At 39.0% G+C, this 19,634-nt stretch overlaps 1 protein-coding gene across 1 annotated transcript; it reads right to left on the bottom strand.

Annotated features, from left to right (window-relative positions):
- Positions 1-8,608: 8,608 nt before the first annotated feature.
- On the bottom strand, positions 8,609-9,766 carry LOC130957165 (uncharacterized). Its single transcript, XM_057884039.1, has 2 exons — positions 9,332-9,766; positions 8,609-9,229 (listed from the first exon to the last, which is right to left on the bottom strand). The coding sequence occupies exons 1-2, from the start codon at positions 9,764-9,766 to the stop codon at positions 8,609-8,611; spliced, it is 1,056 nt and encodes a 351-aa protein (XP_057740022.1).
- Between the last annotated feature and the right edge of the window lie 9,868 nt (positions 9,767-19,634).

Genomic DNA, 19,634 nt, shown 5'->3' with positions numbered 1-19,634 from the left:
CATCAATCCCCCCATCTCGGGCCTCCCTAAGACGACCGAGCTGCACGTTTCAGGTAACCCTCGGAACAAGTAATATTTTGAGTATGTTCTGTTAAAGTGTCTTTTGGGTTCAGACATAGTCTTTGCATTATCTTAAAATAAGTAAGCTAGTTTAAGTTTGTGCTTGTGTGTTCACTTTCACTTAACTAAGAGCATGTTTTGTCCCCTGCATCTTTAAATCAATAAAAGACATGTTTGATTGTGAAATGAGATAGTTCTCTGTTAGAAAGAAGTAGAATAATAGTAAGTGGTGGTATGTGTGTGATTGTATAAAAACTCACTGTTAGTGAATAAAGAGCTAGGATGTCTTTTTCTAAGAATAGAGTGATCTACTGTCTATGAATCTCAATAAGAAATCCTTGGTTCAAAAGAAAAAAAAAAGAAAGAAAGAAAAGAGATAGCCAAAAGATGGCAGAATCAAAGAAAACAAAAAAGGAAACAAAGCTGGACACCAATAGCTTGAACCTTAAAAATATATGCCTGTGGTGTCTATGTATTAGGATCTGCTTGGACTACTAAGCTCTTTGGAGTGCTTCAACACTCGGTGACTTGGATTAAACTAATCCGGGATCATCAGCTGAAAATCCACTATCAAGAGCAACCTAACTACAAGGCATTTAGTAACCAAAAGGTGCTGGGCATCAATGTTTAAAGGGAAAGGTGAGCCAAGTGTCCATGGTGAATAATGTGTCAAGTATAAAGAAAAGAAAATGAACTTGCTACACATGACACTCAAATAAAGCTTTGAACAAAGTAATAGCCAAGGATAAAGGAATAATGAGAGGTCATAGCAGTATGACACTTGAAGCTTGAAGGAGACTTTCTAAGCCTAAGAATCAATAAGAAGTGAGTATGTGCATATCAACATAAATCCCATGAACTATCAATAACATTCTGCTAGCATGAACATCTTTTTCCAATTCATTCTTTCTTCCTAATAATTCATTTCTTGCTTGGGGACAAGCAAGCTTTAAGTTTGGTGTTGTGATGACAAGTCATCTTAGCCTAGTTTCACTAGTCTTTTTCTTTTGATTTCACTTAAATTATGCACTTTCTTGAGGCTTAAGCAAGCTAATTGAGGTAGATTTTCATGCTTCCTTTGATTGAATCAACCATAGTGAATTAATGCAACTTCATGAGGTTTGATGCCATAATTGGTGCATATTAGGATAGAATGATCATCTCATGATTTCAAGCATAGCTTTGATGTGTTTGGTTGATTTATGATAGGTGAAGAAAGCTTGGAAAAGGATTGAAGTGAGAAGGAATGGCTAGAAGCTAAGAGAAGACAATGAAACAAGTGAAATTGAACCAGGAAGAATGAAGTTGGAGTTGAAGTTAGCCCTCAAACGTTGGCACAAACTTTTGGACTTGAAGTTAGCCTCAACGTTAGCCCCCTAACTTGGAGGCTAACGTTGGAAATTGAAAATGCTTCCCAGGGTGTTCCACGTTTGCGCCAACGTTAGCCCCCTAACTTGGAGGCTAACGTTGGCATGAAGATTTGCTCCCAGGGTGTGCCAACGTTTGCGCCAACGTTAGCCCCCTAACTTGGAGGCTAACGTTGGCATGAGAACTCTCCTCCAGGGCTGCCAACGTTTGCGCCAACGTTAGCCCCCTAACTTGGAGGCTAACGTTGGCGCCACAAGCATACAAAGCAAGGCCAACGTTAGGGTCAAAGTTAGCCCCCTAACGTTGGCACCAACGTGAGTGGCAGAAAATGATGCTTGCTGATATGAAAAGTTGGCCTCAAAGTTAGCCCCCTAACTTTGAGGCTAACTTTGAATCCAACTTTGCAAAACCCAAATCCGGTTCAATTGGTTCACTTGGGTTTCTCTCCAAACTTCAAGAGCAATCAACCAAGGCCTCTTTCAACCCAATTCCACCAAGAGCAAAGGCCCAACTCAAGGCTTGAAGATCAATTGAAGAAAGGGTATAAATAGGCTAAGATTCAAGTGAGTCAGGGAGCTTCCCTTTTGAGAGTTTTTAGAGAGTTTACTTTTCTGTTTTGGGGGCCTGAGTGATCTTTATTTTCTGAGTTTAATTGCTTTCAATTTCAATTACTCTGTCTTGGATCTTGGGTTGGAGAATTGAAGGAATTCTGTTTCAATCTCACCTTAGATCTCTCTTTTGATTTCCATTGCAATTAAATTTTCAGTTCGGTCAATTGCTTCTTCATCTAATCTCTCTGCAATTTACAATTTCCTTGTTATTGTTCTTGTTGGATCTAGGAAGGCATTGAGATCTAGACTTGGTTTTCTAGTCTCTGGGTCCTGAGATCATATTTTACCATTTCAATTTTCTATACTTGCTTTATTTGTTTAATTTGCTTGTCTGTTTGAATTCAATCAAATCCCAATTCCCATTTACCCTTCTGTCTAATGCAATTTAATTTCTCTTGGTTTAATTCCTGCAAATCTAAGTCCCAATCCCCTTTACATTTCAAGCCATTTACATTTCTTGTCATTTAAGATTCTTGCAATTTACATTTCTTGCAATCTAAGTTTCTGCCATTTAATTTCTTGTTCTTTAAGATTCAGCACTTTAATTCTTGTTCTCTTTACTTTCAATGCAATTTAAATTCTGCAACTCAATCAACCAAATCTTGATTCGCTTGACTAATTCAACCACTAAACTAAAATTGCTCAATCCTTCAATCCCTGTGGGATCGACCTCACTCCCGTGAGTTTTTATTACTTGATGCGACCCGGTGCACTTGCCGGTTAGATTGGTGTGTTTTTGGGAGAAATTCATTTTTCCACCAAAAATTTACCAAAAACTTGATGGGAAATTTATTTTGGTGGAGACAAGAATCTCTCCCAAAACAACACCAATCTAACCGGCAAGTGCACCGGGTCGCATCAAGTAATAAAAACTCACGGGAGTGAGGTCGATCCCACAGGGATTGAAGGATTGAGCAATTTTAGTTTAGTGGTTGAATTAGTCAAGCGAATCAAGATTTGGTTGATTGAGTTGCAGAATTTAAATTGCATTGAAAGTAAAGAGAACAAGAATTAAAGTGCTGAATCTTAAAGAACAAGAAATTAAATGGCAGAAACTTAGATTGCAAGAAATGTAAATTGCAAAATCTTAAATTGCAAGAATTGTAAATGGCTTGAAATGTAAAGGGGATTGGGACTTGGAATTGCAGGAATTAAACAAAGAAAGGTTAAATTGCATCAATCAGAAGAGTAAATGGGAATTGGGATTGAATTAAATTCATACAGACAAGGGAATTGAACAATTAGTGCAAGAAACAGAAAATTGAAATGGTAAATTTAGATCTCAGGTCCCAGAGACTAGAAAACCGAGTCTAGATCTCAATGCCCTCCTAGATCCAACAAGAACAATGGCAAAGGAATTTTAAATTGCAAAGAGAATAGACGAAGAAGCAATTAACCGAACTGAAAATTTAATTGCAATGGAAATCAAAAGAGAGATCTAAGGTGAGATTGAAACAGAATTCCTTCAATTCTCCAACCCAAGATCCAAGACAAGAGTAATTGAAATTGAAAGCAATTAAACTAAGAAATAAAGATCATTCCAGCTCCCAAAACTAAGAAGAAAACTCTTTTTAAAAACTAAAAAGGAAGCTCCCCGACTAACTTGAATCTTAGCCTATTTATACACTTTCTTCAATTGATCTTCAAGCCTTGAGTTGGGCCTTTGCTCTTGGTGGAATTGGGTTGAAAGAGGCCTTGGTTGATTGCTCTTGAATTTTGGAGAGAAACCCAAGTGAACCAATTGAACCGGATTTGGGTTTTGCAAAGTTGGATTCAAAGTTAGCCTCAAAGTTAGGGGGCTAACTTTGAGGCCAACTTTTCATATCAGCAAAACCAATTTCCTGCATCTCACGTTGGTGCCAACGTTAGGGGGCTAACTTTGACCCTAACGTTGGCCTTGCTTTGTGTTGGTGTGGCACCAACGTTAGCCTCCAAGTTAGAGGGCTAACGTTGGCGCAAACGTTGGCAGCCCTGGAGGAGAGTTCTCATGCCAACGTTAGCCTCCAAGTTAGGGGGCTAACGTTGGCGCAAACGTTGGCACACCCTGGGAGCAAATCTTCATGCCAACGTTAGCCTCCAAGTTAGGGGGCTAACGTTGGCACAAACGTGGAACACCCTGGGAAGCATTTTCAATTTCCAACGTTAGCCTCCAAGTTAGGGGGCTAACGTTGAGGCTAACTTCAAGTCCAAAAGTTTGTGCCAACGTTTGAGGGCTAACTTCAACTCCAACTTCATTCTTCCTGGTTCAATTTCACTTGTTTCATTGTCTTCTCTTAGCTTCTAGCCATTCCTTCTCACTTCAATCCTTTTCCAAGCTTTCTTCACCTATCATAAATCAACCAAACACATCAAAGCTATGCTTGAAATCATGAGATGATCATTCTATCCTAATATGCACCAATTATGGCATCAAACCTCATGAAGTTGCATTAATTCACATATGGTTGATTCAATCAAAGGAAGCATGAAAATCTACCTCAATTAGCTTGCTTAAGCCTCAAGAAAGTGCATAATTTAAGTGAAATCAAAAGAAAAAGACTAGTGAAACTAGGCTAAGATGACTTGTCATCACAACACCAAACTTAAAGCTTGCTTGTCCCCAAGCAAGAAATGAATTATTAGGAAGAAAGAATGAATTGGAAAAAGATGTTCATGCTAGCAGAATGTTATTGATAGTTCATGGGATTTTATGTTGATATGCACATACTCACTTCTTATTGATTCTTAGGCTTTAGAAAGTCTCCTTCAAGCTTCAAGTGTCATACTGCTATGACCTCTCATTATTCCTTTATCCTTGGCTATTACTTTGTTCAAAGCTTTATTTGAGTGTCATGTGTAGCAAGTTCATTTTCTTTTCTTTATACTTGACACATTATTCACCATGGACACTTGGCTCACCTTTCCCTTTAAACATTGATGCCCAGCACCTTTTTGGTTACTAAATGCCTTGTAGTTAGGTTGCTCTTGATAGTGGATTTTCAGCTGATGATCCCGGATTAGTTAATCCAAGTCACCGAGTGTTGAAGCACTCCAAAGAGCTTAGTAGTCCAAGCAGATCCTAATACATAGACACCACAGGCATATATTTTTAAGGTTCAAGCTATTGGTGTCCAGCTTTGTTTCCTTTTTTTGTTTTCTTTGATTCTGCCATCTCTTGGCTATCTCTTTTCTTTCTTTCTTTTTATTTTTTCTTTTGAACCAAGGATTTTCTTATTGAGATTCATAGACAGTAGATCACTCTATTCTTAGAAAAAGACATCCTAGCTCTTTATTCACTAACAGTGAGTTTTTATACAATCACACACATACCACCACTTACTATTATTCTACTTCTTTCTAACAGAGAACCTCACTTCACAATCAAACATTTCTTTTATTGAATTAAAGATGCAGGGGACAGAACATGCTCTTAGTCAAGTGGAAGCAAACACACAAGCACAAACTTAACTAGCTTACTTATTTTATGATGAACACACATAATGCAAAGACTATTAAAATAACTTCCCAAAGATGCAAAGACACTTCAAACAGATAGAATGCATAATTTTTTGTAGTGATGATTAAGGAGCAAGTCCACCTTTCATTTGTCATGCTTTTTCTTTCTTCTTTCATATACTTGGTTGCTGGCATTCCCTGTGTCCATGTTTGTTGGCTGTTGACCCCGCCAGAACCCCGCTTTATTCATCGCTTCCTCTACTCTATCTTCAAGCATCATGGCTTTGTTTACTTCTATTTCACTTTTCTTTTTGAAGAACTCTTCAAATGTTGGGAATGCTGGATCCATGGTGTTCAGATGTTCTCCAATATAGTTCAGCCTGATTTGACTATTAATGTTGTAATCGGCTTGGACTTCATATCTTGCATCTTGGAGGGTTGTAAACTCATTGAGAGCCCTCATGGTTTCGGCCTGCATTTGTGCTAACTTCCCAAATGCCTCATGAGATTGAAAGGCATGCTCCTCTTGCATTGCAGTGAATTTTGACTCAAACTCATTTTGTTGGTTCATCATTTTCAGCTGCCATTCTTGTTGTTCTTGGTGATGCTTCAAGTATTGTGAATGGTACTCTTGTTGCCTTTCTTGAATTCTTGTGTATTGGTGTGACAGTCTTCCAATTGCTTCTTGCATTTGGGTCATATCCATATAGCCATGTGGGAAAAAGTGCGGCTGATCCTCCTCTTCTTGTGGTTCTTCTTCTTGGTGTAACTCATCTTCTTCCATTAGTTCTTCTCTTTGCCTTCTTCCATGTGGTCTTCGGCCATGATGTGCTTCAGGAGTTATTGTCATTCTTTCAATGGTTATGGGCAAGCCTTGGCCTATCCACTTTGGATTCTCATCTTCCAGTGGTACTTTAGCCTTCACACATAACCTCCAAATGGTACTTGGATAGTACAACCAAGATCCGGACAAATTCTTCTCAGCAATCCGTTGGATATCTTTTGCAAGAATCTCATGGGCTTTGATCTCTCCTCCTACCGTGATGCAATGCAACATCACAGCCCTCTCCTTGTTAACTTCTGATGTGTTTACTGTGCCCAGAATTGATCTTTTCATCAGCTCATACCATCCTTTGGCTTCCGGGATGAGGTCACATCTCTTCAAATACTTATATCGGTTCTTGCCATCTCCTTCCCATTCGGAGTTCTCTAAACAAATATCTCTAGCAATCTCATCATAATCCTGATCCTCATTCAACCTTTGTTGGTATCCTGGTTCATTAAAGCGGACTGACTTTAGCCCCAAGACTTTCTTGATTGCATTCGAGCTAAAATCTACTTCCACTCCCCGCACATAGCTCTTGTATGTTGGTGGCTCACGCATGTCAAGCCTCGGGATGTTGGCATAGAACTCTCTTACAATATTGGCATTGATTCGGGTATCTGGTGATGTAAGCTCCTCCCACCTCCTCTTTTGAATTTTGTTCTTCATTTCTTGACATCCCTCATCCGGAAATAAGAATGGAATTTCTGGATAGATCTTCTTGTTGTTCATCCACTCCATTTGAAATTGATGGTATGAAGACTTGAATCTCCATCGGTCATATTCAGGGGTGCTCTCCTCCACCATAGGTTCTTTTCCTTTTCTTCGTTTGGTTCTTGATGAGGAGGCCATGATCACTTAGTTGGTGGAGTTTTGTAAGGTTAAAGGGGGTGTGAAGAGTGTTAGAGAGTTTGATGTGAGTTTGGAGCACAAAGAGGTGAGACCGAATTGGTTGGGGTAAGAATTGATGAAGGGAGGTTTAGATTGTTGGAAAAAAGTGTAGCTTATGGTGAAGGATGAAAGAATTGAGGTTTCAAAGCCACAAGGATTCGGTTATGTGCATGGCTAAAAGGTGGTGAGCTTTTTTAAATGAGCAATGAAAGGCTAGGATGCAATTGGACTTAAGGGAATCAAAGGTATGTATGCAAGGATGAATGAAGACAAAATGTGCTCATTGCCTTGCCTTTGCCGTGACCATCTTCTGAGGAATGGCAGATTCTCTTTTTGATGTGATGATATTTTGTCCTCATGCTATGCTTTTCTTTGTCTTGTCTCTTTCATTGAAGATTCTTTGACTACCTAATCATCACAACAAGACAACACACATTAGCTTATCCAACCGTAGCTAGAGTTGTTCTTTTTATAACAAAACAATTAATGAAACCGTGACATTCTCTTAGGAGGACACCAAACTTAGTGTTTGGTCATGTATAAAGAAAATAAGTCTCCTCCTCCAATTAGTGTAATTCCAATGTCAAATGTTCATAAGAATTGTTTTTGTTACACTTTCTTTTTCTCTCTTTTTTTCATGAAGGATCAATTGTGTCTCTAAATTGGTACATCAAAGTTTGGTGGACACCAAACTTGTTTCTTGACAAAAGGTGCCTCACAATTGATGCCTTCATTACCGAAAAGGATTTTTCTATTTATGAGATTTTGGAAAATAACAATTGTATGATTATTGATGCATGAATTCCTAAGTTTCATGAAGTTAAGTGAACACCAAACTTAGTGTTTGGCTATATGCTTTATCAAGATACTTTAAGCATGTAAAACGGAATTATTGCTTGAAAGCATACCAACTTCAGACAATGCATGCAGTTAATGAGCCTGTTCATGAAATGAAAGGGGGTTCATGCTCAAATGATCATAACTTATTGAATTTAAAAATGACATGAATTTTAAAGCATGGGTTGCCTCCCATGAAGCGCTCTTTTATTGTCATTAGCTTGACATTGAGGCTCTCTTTCATGGTGGTTGGTGCTTGTAGGGCCTCAATTTGTCTCCCCTGACTGTGATTCTCTTCTTTGTTTTCTGGTGTTCAATCTCAGCATGCTCTAATGAGAGTATGTTGCTGACAATGTAGTAGTCCTCATTTTGTTGATTTGACCCCAGCTGTTGATATATCAGCTGTACTTTGTCACCTTTGGAAAGCCCCTCTGTTGGAATCTTCCTATTTTTCCAACCCCTTTTTGTCTTGTTCCTGCTTTTCATCCTTCCTTTTGTTGATCTTTCTTTTCTGGCCATGGGCTTCTCTTGGGGACCTCTCTTCTTTGTGGCTAATATTCCAATATCTTCTTGAGCTTCTTCATTAATTTGCACAATCCTTGTCCTTGGGTGTGCTGTGACTTTCCTTGTCATTTTCTCCCTTCAGCTGTGATCCTCCCTTATCAATTTCCATAGAGTCTTTCTTCTTTTCACTAAACTCTGCCTCTGGTAAGACCTTCAGAATGACCCTCTGATCATGCATCCTGAGAGTTAACTCCCCTTTCTCTATGTCTATGATGGCTCTAGCCGTGGCCAGGAATGGCCTTCCTAGTATAACAGAGTCACCATCATCCTCGTCTGACTCTAGAACCACAAAGTCAGCAGGGTATATAAAGCTGTCCACCTTGACCAACAGATTTTCAACTACACCCCTAGGGTGCACCATTAACTTATCTACAAGCTCCAGTGACATTTGTACTGGTTTGACTTCTTCTATATGCAGCTTTTTCACCAGGGAGGATGGTATTAAATTAATACTTGCTCCGAGATCGCACATTGCTTTAGTGATGGTCACTTCCCCAATGGTGCAAGGTAACAAGAAACTCCCTGGGTCCTCAAGCTTAGGAGGCAGCCCTTTTTGAATCAAGACTCTGCATTCCTCAGTGAGTGATACGATTTCCTTCTCATCCCAACTTTTTTTCTTATTGATAAGGTCCTTCAAGAACTTGGCATATAAAGGCATTTGCTCAAGTGCTTCAGCTAGAGGGATATTGATTTCCAGCCTCTTGAAGGTCTCAAGGAATTTGTGGAAATGTTGGTCCTTAACCTCTTTGTTGAATCTTTGAGGATATGGCAGTGGAGGTGTGATGCTCTTTCCTATTTGCTGCTGTCCTTGAGTCATTCCCCTTGAGCTATGTGGCTGGTTCTCCTGTTCTTTGAGTTTCTCATTGCTTTTGGTTGGCACCACAACTTGCTCCTTAGCTTGATCTGCTTTTGTTTGCTTATCCTCTGTTGGTTCTTTGATGCTCTCTTTTTGTTTCTTTGTAGTGTCATTGTTGCTCATCAATATTCTCCCACTTCTCAATTGTATTGCCTTACACTCCTCCTTGGGATTTGGGATTGTGTCACTAGGCAGTGAACTTGAAGGTCTCTCAACAGACATTTGCTTGGAAATTTGCCCGATCTGCCTTTCTAGGTTCTTTATGGAGGCCTCATGGTTTTTGTTTGTCATTTCTTGGAGTTTCATCATTTTTTCTATCATGGTTTCCAAGTTGGTGATTCTTTGGGGTTCAGGTGGTGCTTGTGGTGGGTTATGAGCTGTGGTTGGTGGATGATAGGAATTTTGATTAGTGGATTGGTATTGGTTGTGAGTGGGGTAATTGCTTTGAGGTTTTCTATAGGTATTTTGGTTGGTTTGCTGCTGATTGAAATTTTGATTGTGTCTTGGGTTGTTTTGGTTTGAGTTTCTCTGGCATGGTTATTGGTTTTGGTTGTGAGTATCTCCCCATCTGAGGTTGGGGTGATTCTTCCATGAGGGGTTGTATGTATCACCATAGACTTCATTTGGATTAAAGTGCATGTACTGAACTTGTTCTTGCTGTTGCTCTTCTTGAACTTCTTCATTTTGTCCCCATGTGACTGATGGTTGGCTAGTGTTGACTGCTGCAACTTGGAGGTTGTCAATCCTCTTGGTCATTTGCTCAAATTGTTGTTGAATTTGCTGCTGCATTAATTTGTTTTGAGCCAGGATTGAATCTACTCCTTCTAGCTCCATTACGCCTCTTCTCTGTGATGGTTGGCGACTTCTTTGATGAGCAAAGAAATATTGGTTGTTGGCCACCATATCAATAAGTTCTTGAGCCTCCTCTGCAGTTTTCATGAGTTGCAAGGAACCTCCAGCTGAGTGATCCAAGGATTCCTGAGACTTCAGTGTTAAGCCTTCATAGAAGTTTTGCAGCTTCTCCCATTCATTAAACATGTTAGAAGGGCATTTTCTGACTAGAGCCTTGTACCTCTCCCATGCCTCATAGATGGGTTCATTCTCCATTTGTGTGAATGTTTGTACCTCAGCCTTCAACCTTATAACCCTCTGTGGTGGATAAAACTTGGCAAGGAACTTGGTTACCAAGTCATCCCAGTTGTTGATGCTGTCTCTTGGAAATGATTCCAACCATTGAGTAGCCTTATCCCTGAGAGAGAATGGGAATAGCATCAATTTGTAGCTGTCAGGAGGTACTCCATTAGTTTTGACAGTGCTGCATATCCTCAGGAAGGTGGATAAGTGTTGATGTGGGTCTTCAAGTGATCCTCCACCAAAAGAGCAATTATTCTGAACCAAAGTGATGAGTTGTGGCTTAAGTTCAAAATTGTTTGCATTGACATTTGGAGCCAAGATGCTGCTTCCACAATGTCTAGGATTGGCAAAGGTATAGGAAGCCAAAACTCTCCTCTGAGGTGGGTTGCCATTGTTGTTGTCTGCTCCACCTGGTGGATTAGTTGAATGTTCCTCCATCTCATGAAATTCTTCTTCTGATTCCTCTTCTCCAACAATATTTTTCCTCTTTCAGCTCTCCTTAACCTCCTGAGGGTCCTCTCATCTTGTTCATGAAGGTTTAGTGTGGTTCTTCGTGTACCTGACATACAAGCATATCATAAGAAATGTACACACCAATGATACTTCAATCTACTGCTAAATTGAAGTTTTAGTTAGTTTAAGCAAAAATTCAAACAGTTAATGGGTTAGTCAAAATTAAAGAAAAAGTGCTTGATCTAAATTACCACCTCACTTAATCATTGTCAATCTAATCAATCCCCGGCAACGGCGCCAAAAACTTGATGGGAAATTTATTTTGGTGGAGACAAGAATCTCTCCCAAAACAACACCAATCTAACCGGCAAGTGCACCGGGTCGCATCAAGTAATAAAAACTCACGGGAGTGAGGTCGATCCCACAGGGATTGAAGGATTGAGCAATTTTAGTTTAGTGGTTGATTTAGTCAAGCGAATCAAGATTTGGTTGATTGAGTTGCAGAATTTAAATTGCATTGAAAGTAAAGAGAACAAGAATTAAAGTGTTGAATCTTAAAGAACAAGAAATTAAATGGCAGAAACTTAGATTGCAAGAAATGTAAATTGCAAAATCTTAAATTGCAAGAATTGTAAATGGCTTGAAATGTAAAGGGGATTGGGACTTGGAATTGCAGGAATTAAACAAAGAAAGGTTAAATTGCATCAATCAGAAGAGTAAATGGGAATTGGGATTGAATTAAATTCATACAGACAAGGGAATTGAACAATTAGTGCAAGAACAGAAAATTGAAATGGTAAATTTAGATCTCAGGTCCCAGAGACTAGAAAACCGAGTCTAGATCTGCCCTCCTCCAACAAGAACAATGGCAAAGGAATTTTAAATTGCAAAGAGAATAGACGAAGAAGCAATTAACCAAACTGAAAATTTAATTGCAATGGAAATCAAAAGAGAGATCTAAGGTGAGATTGAAACAGAATTCCTTCAATTCTCCAACCCAAGATCCAAGACAAGAGTAATTGAAATTGAAAGCAATTAAACTAAGAAAATAAAGATCATTCCAGCTCCCAAAACTAAGAAGAAAACTCTTTTTAAAAACTAAAAAGGAAGCTCCCCGACTAACTTGAATCTTAGCCTATTTATACACTTTCTTCAATTGATCTTCAAGCCTTGAGTTGGGCCTTTGCTCTTGGTGGAATTGGGTTGAAAGAGGCCTTGGTTGATTGCTCTTGAAGTTTGGAGAGAAACCCAAGTGAACCAATTGAACCGGATTTGGGTTTTGCAAAGTTGGATTCAAAGTTAGCCTCAAAGTTAGGGTGCTAACTTTGAGGCCAACTTTTCATATCAGCAAAACCAATTTCCTGCATCTCACGTTGGTGCCAACGTTAGGGGGCTAACTTTGACCCTAACGTTGGCCTTGCTTTGTGTTGGTGTGGCGCCAACGTTAGCCTCCAAGTTAGAGGGCTAACGTTGGCGCAAACGTTGGCAGCCCTGGAGGAGAGTTCTCATGCCAACGTTAGCCTCCAAGTTAGGGGGCTAACGTTGGCGCAAACGTTGGCACACCCTGGGAGCAAATCTTCATGCCAACGTAGCCTCCAAGTTAGGGGCTAACGTTGGCACAAACGTGGACACCCTGGGAAGCATTTTCAATTTCCAACGTTAGCCTCCAAGTTAGGGGGCTAACGTTGAGGCTAACTTCAAGTCCAAAAGTTTGTGCCAACGTTTGAGGGCTAACTTCAACTCCAACTTCATTCTTCCTGGTTCAATTTCACTTGTTTCATTGTCTTCTCTTAGCTTCTAGCCATTCCTTCTCATTCAATCCTTTTCCAAGCTTTCTTCACCTATCATAAATCAACCAAACACATCAAAGCTATGCTTGAAATCATGAGATGATCATTCTATCCTAATATGCACCAATTATGGCATCAAACCTCATGAAGTTGCATTAATTCACATATGGTTGATTCAATCAAAGGAAGCATGAAAATCTACCTCAATTAGCTTGCTTAAGCCTCAAGAAAGTGCATAATTTAAGTGAAATCAAAAGAAAAAGACTAGTGAAACTAGGCTAAGATGACTTGTCATCACCTCCCATCCTCTCAGTGAAAACGTTGCCTATGCTCTGTCACAGCATGGATAATCAGCTGTCGGTTCTCGGTCAGGCCGGAATAGAATCCATCGATCCTTTTGCGTCTGTCACTAACGCCCCGCCTGCTAGGAGTTTGAAGCACGTCACAGTCATTCAATCATTGAATCCTACTCAGAATACCACAGACAAGGTTAGACCTTCCGGATTCTCTTGAATGCCGCCATCAGTTCTCGCCTATACCACGAAGACTCTGATCTCACGGAATCGCTGGCTCGTTTGTCAGGCGAGCACTCGGTTGTCAGGCGATCAACCATGCATCGTGTATCAGGAATCCAAGAGATAAACACTAAAGCCTTGGTTGCTTGTAGAACAAAAGTGGTTGTCAGTCACCTTGTTCATAAGTGAGAATGATGATGAGTGTCACGGATCATCACATTCATCAAGTTGAAGAACAAGTGATATCTTGGACAAAGAACAAGCGGAATTGAATAGAAGAACAATAGTAATTGCATTAATACTCGAGGTACAGCAGAGCTCCACACCTTAATCTATGGTGTGTAGAAACTCCACCGTTGAAAATACATAAGAACAAGGTCTAGGCATGGCCGAATGGCCAGCCTCCCAAAGTGAGTTCAATCATAAAAACATGTTCAAAAGCTCTCTATATCCAATACAATAGTAAAAGGTCCTACTTATAGAAAACTAGTAGCCTAAGGTGTACATAGATGAGTAAATGACATAAAAATCCACTTCCGGGCCCACTGGTGTGTGCTTGGGCTGAGCAATGAAGCATTTTCGTGTAGAGACTCTTCTTGGAGTTAAACGCCAGCTTTGGTGCCAGTTTGGGCGTTTAACTCCCATTTAGGTGCCAGTTCCGGCGTTTAACGCTGGAATTTCTGTAGGTGACTTTGAACGCCAGTTTGGGCCATCAAATCTTAGGCAAAGTATGAACTATCATATATTGCTGGAAAGCCCAGGATGTCTACTTTCCAACGCCGTTGAGAGCGCGCCAATTGGGCTTCTGTAGCTCCAGAAAATCCACTTCGAGTGCAGGGAGGTCAGAATCCAACAGCATCTGCAGTCCTTTTCAGTCTCTGAATCAGATTTTTGCTCAGGTCCCTCAATTTCACCCAGAAAATACCTGAAATCACAGAAAAACACACAAACTCATAGTAAAGTCCAGAAAAGTGAATTTTAGCTAAAAACTAATAAAAATATAATAAAAACTAACTAAAAGATACTAAAAACATACTAAAAACAATGCCAAAAAGGGTACAAATTATCCGCTCATCACATAGTAAAGTACAAGAATAGTAAATCTATCAACTACCAATTGCAAGAAAAGTAAATTCACAACCCAATTCAATAATAAAAGAAACATCAAACATTAAATTGTATTAAAAAGGGATCCAAATCCAACAAGAGTTCATTAACATAAAAGAGAGCATAAAAGTAAAATTAACATCACAAACTAGAAGAATGCAAGTGTAGAAGCAAGAATTCATAAAAGAAATAAGATGGAAACATGAAATCAAATCTAGATCTAAGAGAGATTAACCTAAGAACCCTAATTCTAGAGAGAAGAGGGAGCTTCTCTCTCTAGAAACTAAACTACATGATGCTAATCCTACAAACAATTGCTCCCCCTTTTGCTTGGGCTTCAATTCTGCATGAAATACACTCAGAAACAGGTTGGAATTAGGCCTGGGCTGCTCAAAAATTGCCCCCACCTTTTTACCCTTAAGTGAGTCACGTGCGAGTATCGGCGCGTGCGCACCATGTGCGCGTGCGCGTCGATTGGCTATTTGTTCATCCGCGCAGACGCGTCATGTACGCATGCGCGTCTCTATGCGAGATAACTTTTTGCGCGTGCGCGCCCATTGATGCATTCCCAATTCTTGTTTCCTCATGCATTCTCCACTTTGCATGCTTTTCTCCTCATTTCTTCCATCCAATACTTGCCTTATGAACCTGAAATCACTCAACAAACACATCAAGGCATCGAATAGAATTAAAGTGAGTTAAAATCACCAATTTAAGGGCCTAAAAAGCATCTTTTCACACTTAAGCACAATTCGAGGGAGAATTACAAAACCATGCTATTTTATTGAATAAATATGGAAAAAGGTGATAAAATCCCTCAAATTAAGCACAATATAAACCACGAAATCAGGGTTTATCAGTACTGTGTCAGCAATTTGTAAGAACTGTGCCAGAAACTCAGTAGGTTCTTTCTGTGGAAGATTGGAATACTGGCAATTTTGCTGCACCATGATAATGAGCTGACGATTTAGCTCAAAAGTGTTAGCTCTTATGGGGGTTATACAGATACTACTCTCATATAAAGCAGTAGTGGGGTTAGCATATGACCCCAGAGTCCTTTTGGACTGTTCATTTCCACTTAGGTCTATAATGGAGAAAGGGAGATGACATGGATTGGAGATAGAAGTATTATATTTATTATTTAAATATATATATATATATATATATTTTTTCTTTTGAAAACCGAAAATAAAAGAAGATAAAATAAAATAAATAAAAGATTTTAGGTGAGGATTTTCGAAAAATGAAGAGAGAGAAAGCGGTTAGGAAGTTTTGAAAAATATATGATTTTAGAAAATTTTGACCAAGTCAACCAAAGGGATTCGAAATTTTATGAGGAATTAAAGGAAAAGATATATATTTTTTTATTTTTGAATTGAATGAGGAAAGAGAAAAAGAATAAAATGACATCAAACTTAGAATTTTTAGATCAACAAAGAAAACAAACAAGAAAGCTTTGAATGTCAAGATGAACACCAAGAACACTTTGAAGATTAAGATGAACACCAAGAACAAGTTTTGGAAATTTTTAGGAAAAGAAAAACACAAAGGACACCGAACTTAAATATTTTTATACTTGGGACACTTATAATTCGAAAATGCACAAGAAAAACAAGGAAAGACACAAAACAAGAAAAACTAAAGATCACACAAGAGACACAATTCTAAAAAATATGAAGAACAAAAAGAGCATGCAATTGACACCAAACTTAAAACATGAAACTAAACTCAAGGAAAAATTAAAGACTCTAAATCAAAAAGACAAACTTTTTTCTAATCTAAGTAACAAGATTAACCGTCAGTTGTCTAAACTCAAACAATCCCCAGCAACGGCGCCAAAAACATGGTGCACGGAATTGTGATTCACACTTTTCACAACAACGGTGCCACTAACCAGCAAGTGCACTGGGTCGTCCAAGTAATACCTTACGTGAGTAAGGGTCGATCCCATGGAGATTGTCGGCTTGAAACAATCTATGGTTATCTTGTAAACCTTAGTCAGGAGATTAATAATGGAAAGAGTTTTGTTTGTAAGAAGTAAAAGAACATGAAATGAATAATACTTGTTATGTAGTAATGGAGAACAGGTTGAGGTTTTGGAGATGCTCTGTCTTCTAAATCTCTTCTTTCCTACTGTTGTCTTCTTCATGCACGCAAGGCTCCTTCCATGGCAAGTTATATGTTGGTGGATCACCATTGCCAATGGCTACCATCCGTCCTCTCAGTGAAAATGGTCCAACTACGGGTTCCGTAGGGCTAATCATCTGTCGGTTCTCACTCGTGCTGGAATAGGATCCATTGATCCTTTTGCACACTGTCACTGCGCCTAACATTTGTGAGTTTGAAGCTCGTCACAGTCACCCCTTCCCAGATCCTACTCGGAATACCACAGAAAAGGTTTAGACTTTCGGGATCTCAAGAGTGCTGCCAATTGATTCTAGCTTATACCATGAAGACTCTGGTTTCACAGATTTGAACGCTTTGTTGTCAGGAGAGGCAATCAAACTCGTGAACCAGAAACCCAACAGATACACACTCAATCTAAGGTAAAACGGAAGTGGTTGTCAGGCAAGCATTCATAAGTTGAGAATGGTGATGAGTGTCACGGATCATCACACTCATCTTGTTGAAGTGCGAATGAATATCTTAGAATAGAAACAAGCGTGATTGAATAGAAAACAGAAAAATTGCATTAATCCATCGAGACACAACAGAGCTCCTCACCCCCAACCATGGGGTTTAGAGACTCATGCCGTAGAAGATACAAATTCAGATCTAAAATTTCATGAGGTACAAAATGAATCTCTAAAAGTGGTTTTTATACTAACTAGTAATCTAGGTTTACAGAAAATGAGTAAACTAAGATAGATAGTGCAGAAGTCCACTTCTGGGGCCCACTTGGTGTGTGTTTGGGCTGAGCATTGAAGCTTTCATGTGCATAGGCTATTCTTGGCATTAAACGCCAGCTTTGGTGCCAGTTTGGGCATTCAACTCCAACTTTTATGCTATTTCGGCGTTTAACGCCAGAAAAGGGTAAAAAGCTAGCATTTAAACGCCAGTTTGCGCTATCAAATCTCGAGCAAAGTATAAACTATTATACATTGCTGGAAAGCCCAAGATGTCTACTTTCCAACGCAATTGTGAGCACGCCAATTGGGCTTCTGTAGCTGCAAAAAATTCATTTCGCGTGCAGGAGGGTCAGAATCCAACAGCATCTGCAGTCCTTTTTCAGCCTCTGAATAAGATTTTTGCTCAGGTCCCTCAATTTCAGCCAGAAAATACCTGAAATTACAGAAAAACACACAAACTCATAGTAAAGTCTAGAAATATTATTTTTGCATAAAAACTAATAAAAATATACTAAAAAGTAACTAAGGCATACTAAAAACTTCATGAAAATACCACCAAAAAGTTTATAAAATATCCGCTTATCAAAGCTCTACTTTTATTGGTTTCCAGGTTTGAGATGTCCCTTTAAGTCCTAACTATGGTGCTGTTATGAAACCTTGTTATTCACTAATCCTCGATGTTTGATTTTTGTTTTTCTTTTGCTGAGAAACTTATACTTTATTTGCAGCTAAGTGTTTTGTATTGAGGTAGCTTTTTAAGTAAGTTTTCAGTCAACACTCCCGATCCAGTTGACTCAAGCTGTTGGGTGATGAAGCACCCCTCAGACCTACTAACTCAAGCCTCTCTTCAGCACATACACACCACAGACACTTGGCTCACAATTCAATTCTAGAGACATTGATGCCCAACACCTTTTTGGGTCACTAAATGGCTTGTAACTAGGTTGCTCTTGATAGTAGACTTTCGGTTGATAATCCCGAGTTAGTTAACCCAAGTTACCAAGTGTTAAAACACTCCTTAGAACCTAATTATCCAAGCAGATCCTAGTACAAAAACACCACAGGCATGTGTCTTTAGGGTTGAGCTATTGGTGTATAGTTTATTCTTTGTTTCTTTCGTTCTTTTTTGTTCTTTCTTTCTTTCAAGGAGATTTATTCACTAAGGTTTCACAGACAACAGCTAAGTTCATGCTAAAAAGGGACATTCTACCCTTCATCTTTATTAGTGAACTTGCTAAACAATCAAACATATACTACGACAGAACCTTATTTTATTTCTAATCAAATTGGACTATTACTCTTTCGGTTTCACAATCAGTTTCTTTTATTCATGCAAAGGGGAACAAGACATATATTTAAGCAGATGAAAATGAAGCAGGCACTCAGACTAGAACACTTAAATGACACTAGCAATCAAAAGTATGTGAATGACTTAAACAGCAGTATAACACAGCAGGGGTACACTTATACTTCCAATTAAGAGTTTCCAAATCAGCAGGGATTAAGTAACAATACAACCTTCTTGGTAGTGTCTTCTAGCTTTCCCTTTATCATTATTCTCTATAGCTCTTTTTTTCTCCTTGGATGATGATATGTAGCTTCCTCCAAGAAATTGAACGACCTTCTACAATGATAATGGAAGTTTCTCGTCCTCTAAGCACTTGAAAGATGGTTAGCATGCATGAATGGTTATAGGCTTTTGAACTTACTTTGGTGTGTGAACACCAAACTTAGTTCTTTGCCACTGTCTATTATGCAATGAATTAATTACACACATGAAACCTTGTGCTTTTATTAAGTAAGCTAGCTATAACTAAAAGTTGAGCAACTGTCAGGAAATTTCCCTGATTGTTTTGGAGTTTCTAACTCATGATGCTCTTTGGAGGGTTATTGTGTATTTCATGAGGTCTAAGGTGGAACACTAAACTTAAAATCACACATTCGCCCTTTTTATACTCATCCTACTGTGCAACACCAAACTTAACTCTTTGAAATACAGGGAAATCTTTGACTTTTTATTGAAACAACTAGGAAAAGAAAGTACCTGTGGTTGGATTGCCTCCCAATAAGAGCTTCTTTACCGTCATTAGCTTGACGTCCTTCATTCTTGTTTAACTCAGTTCATGAATGCTCTCCTCCTTGTTCCAAGGCCCTCCCAAGTAATGCTTTGTCCTTTGACCATTTACTGTGAATGTGTCCTTTGTAGCTTCATTCAGAAGTTCAAGGCATCCATTTGGGAAAACCTTGGTCACCAAATAGGGTTCAGTCCACTTGGACTTAAGTTTGCTTGGAAAAAACTTGAGCTTGGAGTTATACAATAGCACTTGTTGACTTGGTTCAA

Source organism: Arachis stenosperma, chromosome 10, assembly GCF_014773155.1.
Source record: "Arachis stenosperma cultivar V10309 chromosome 10, arast.V10309.gnm1.PFL2, whole genome shotgun sequence".
Taxonomy (NCBI): Eukaryota; Viridiplantae; Streptophyta; class Magnoliopsida; order Fabales; family Fabaceae; genus Arachis; species Arachis stenosperma.
The sequence above is the reverse complement of the archived record's forward strand: the minus strand, read 5'-3'. Positions and strand labels throughout refer to the sequence as shown.

Coding starts and splice junctions, on each gene's coding strand:
- LOC130957165 (XM_057884039.1), bottom strand. CDS start 9,766: ATGATAGAAAAAATGATGAAACTCCAAGAAATGACAAACAAAAACCAT. Junction 9,230..9,331: donor CTCAAAGATTCAACAAAGAG/GTTAAGGACCAA, acceptor TTATATGCCAAG/TTCTTGAAGGACCTTATCAA.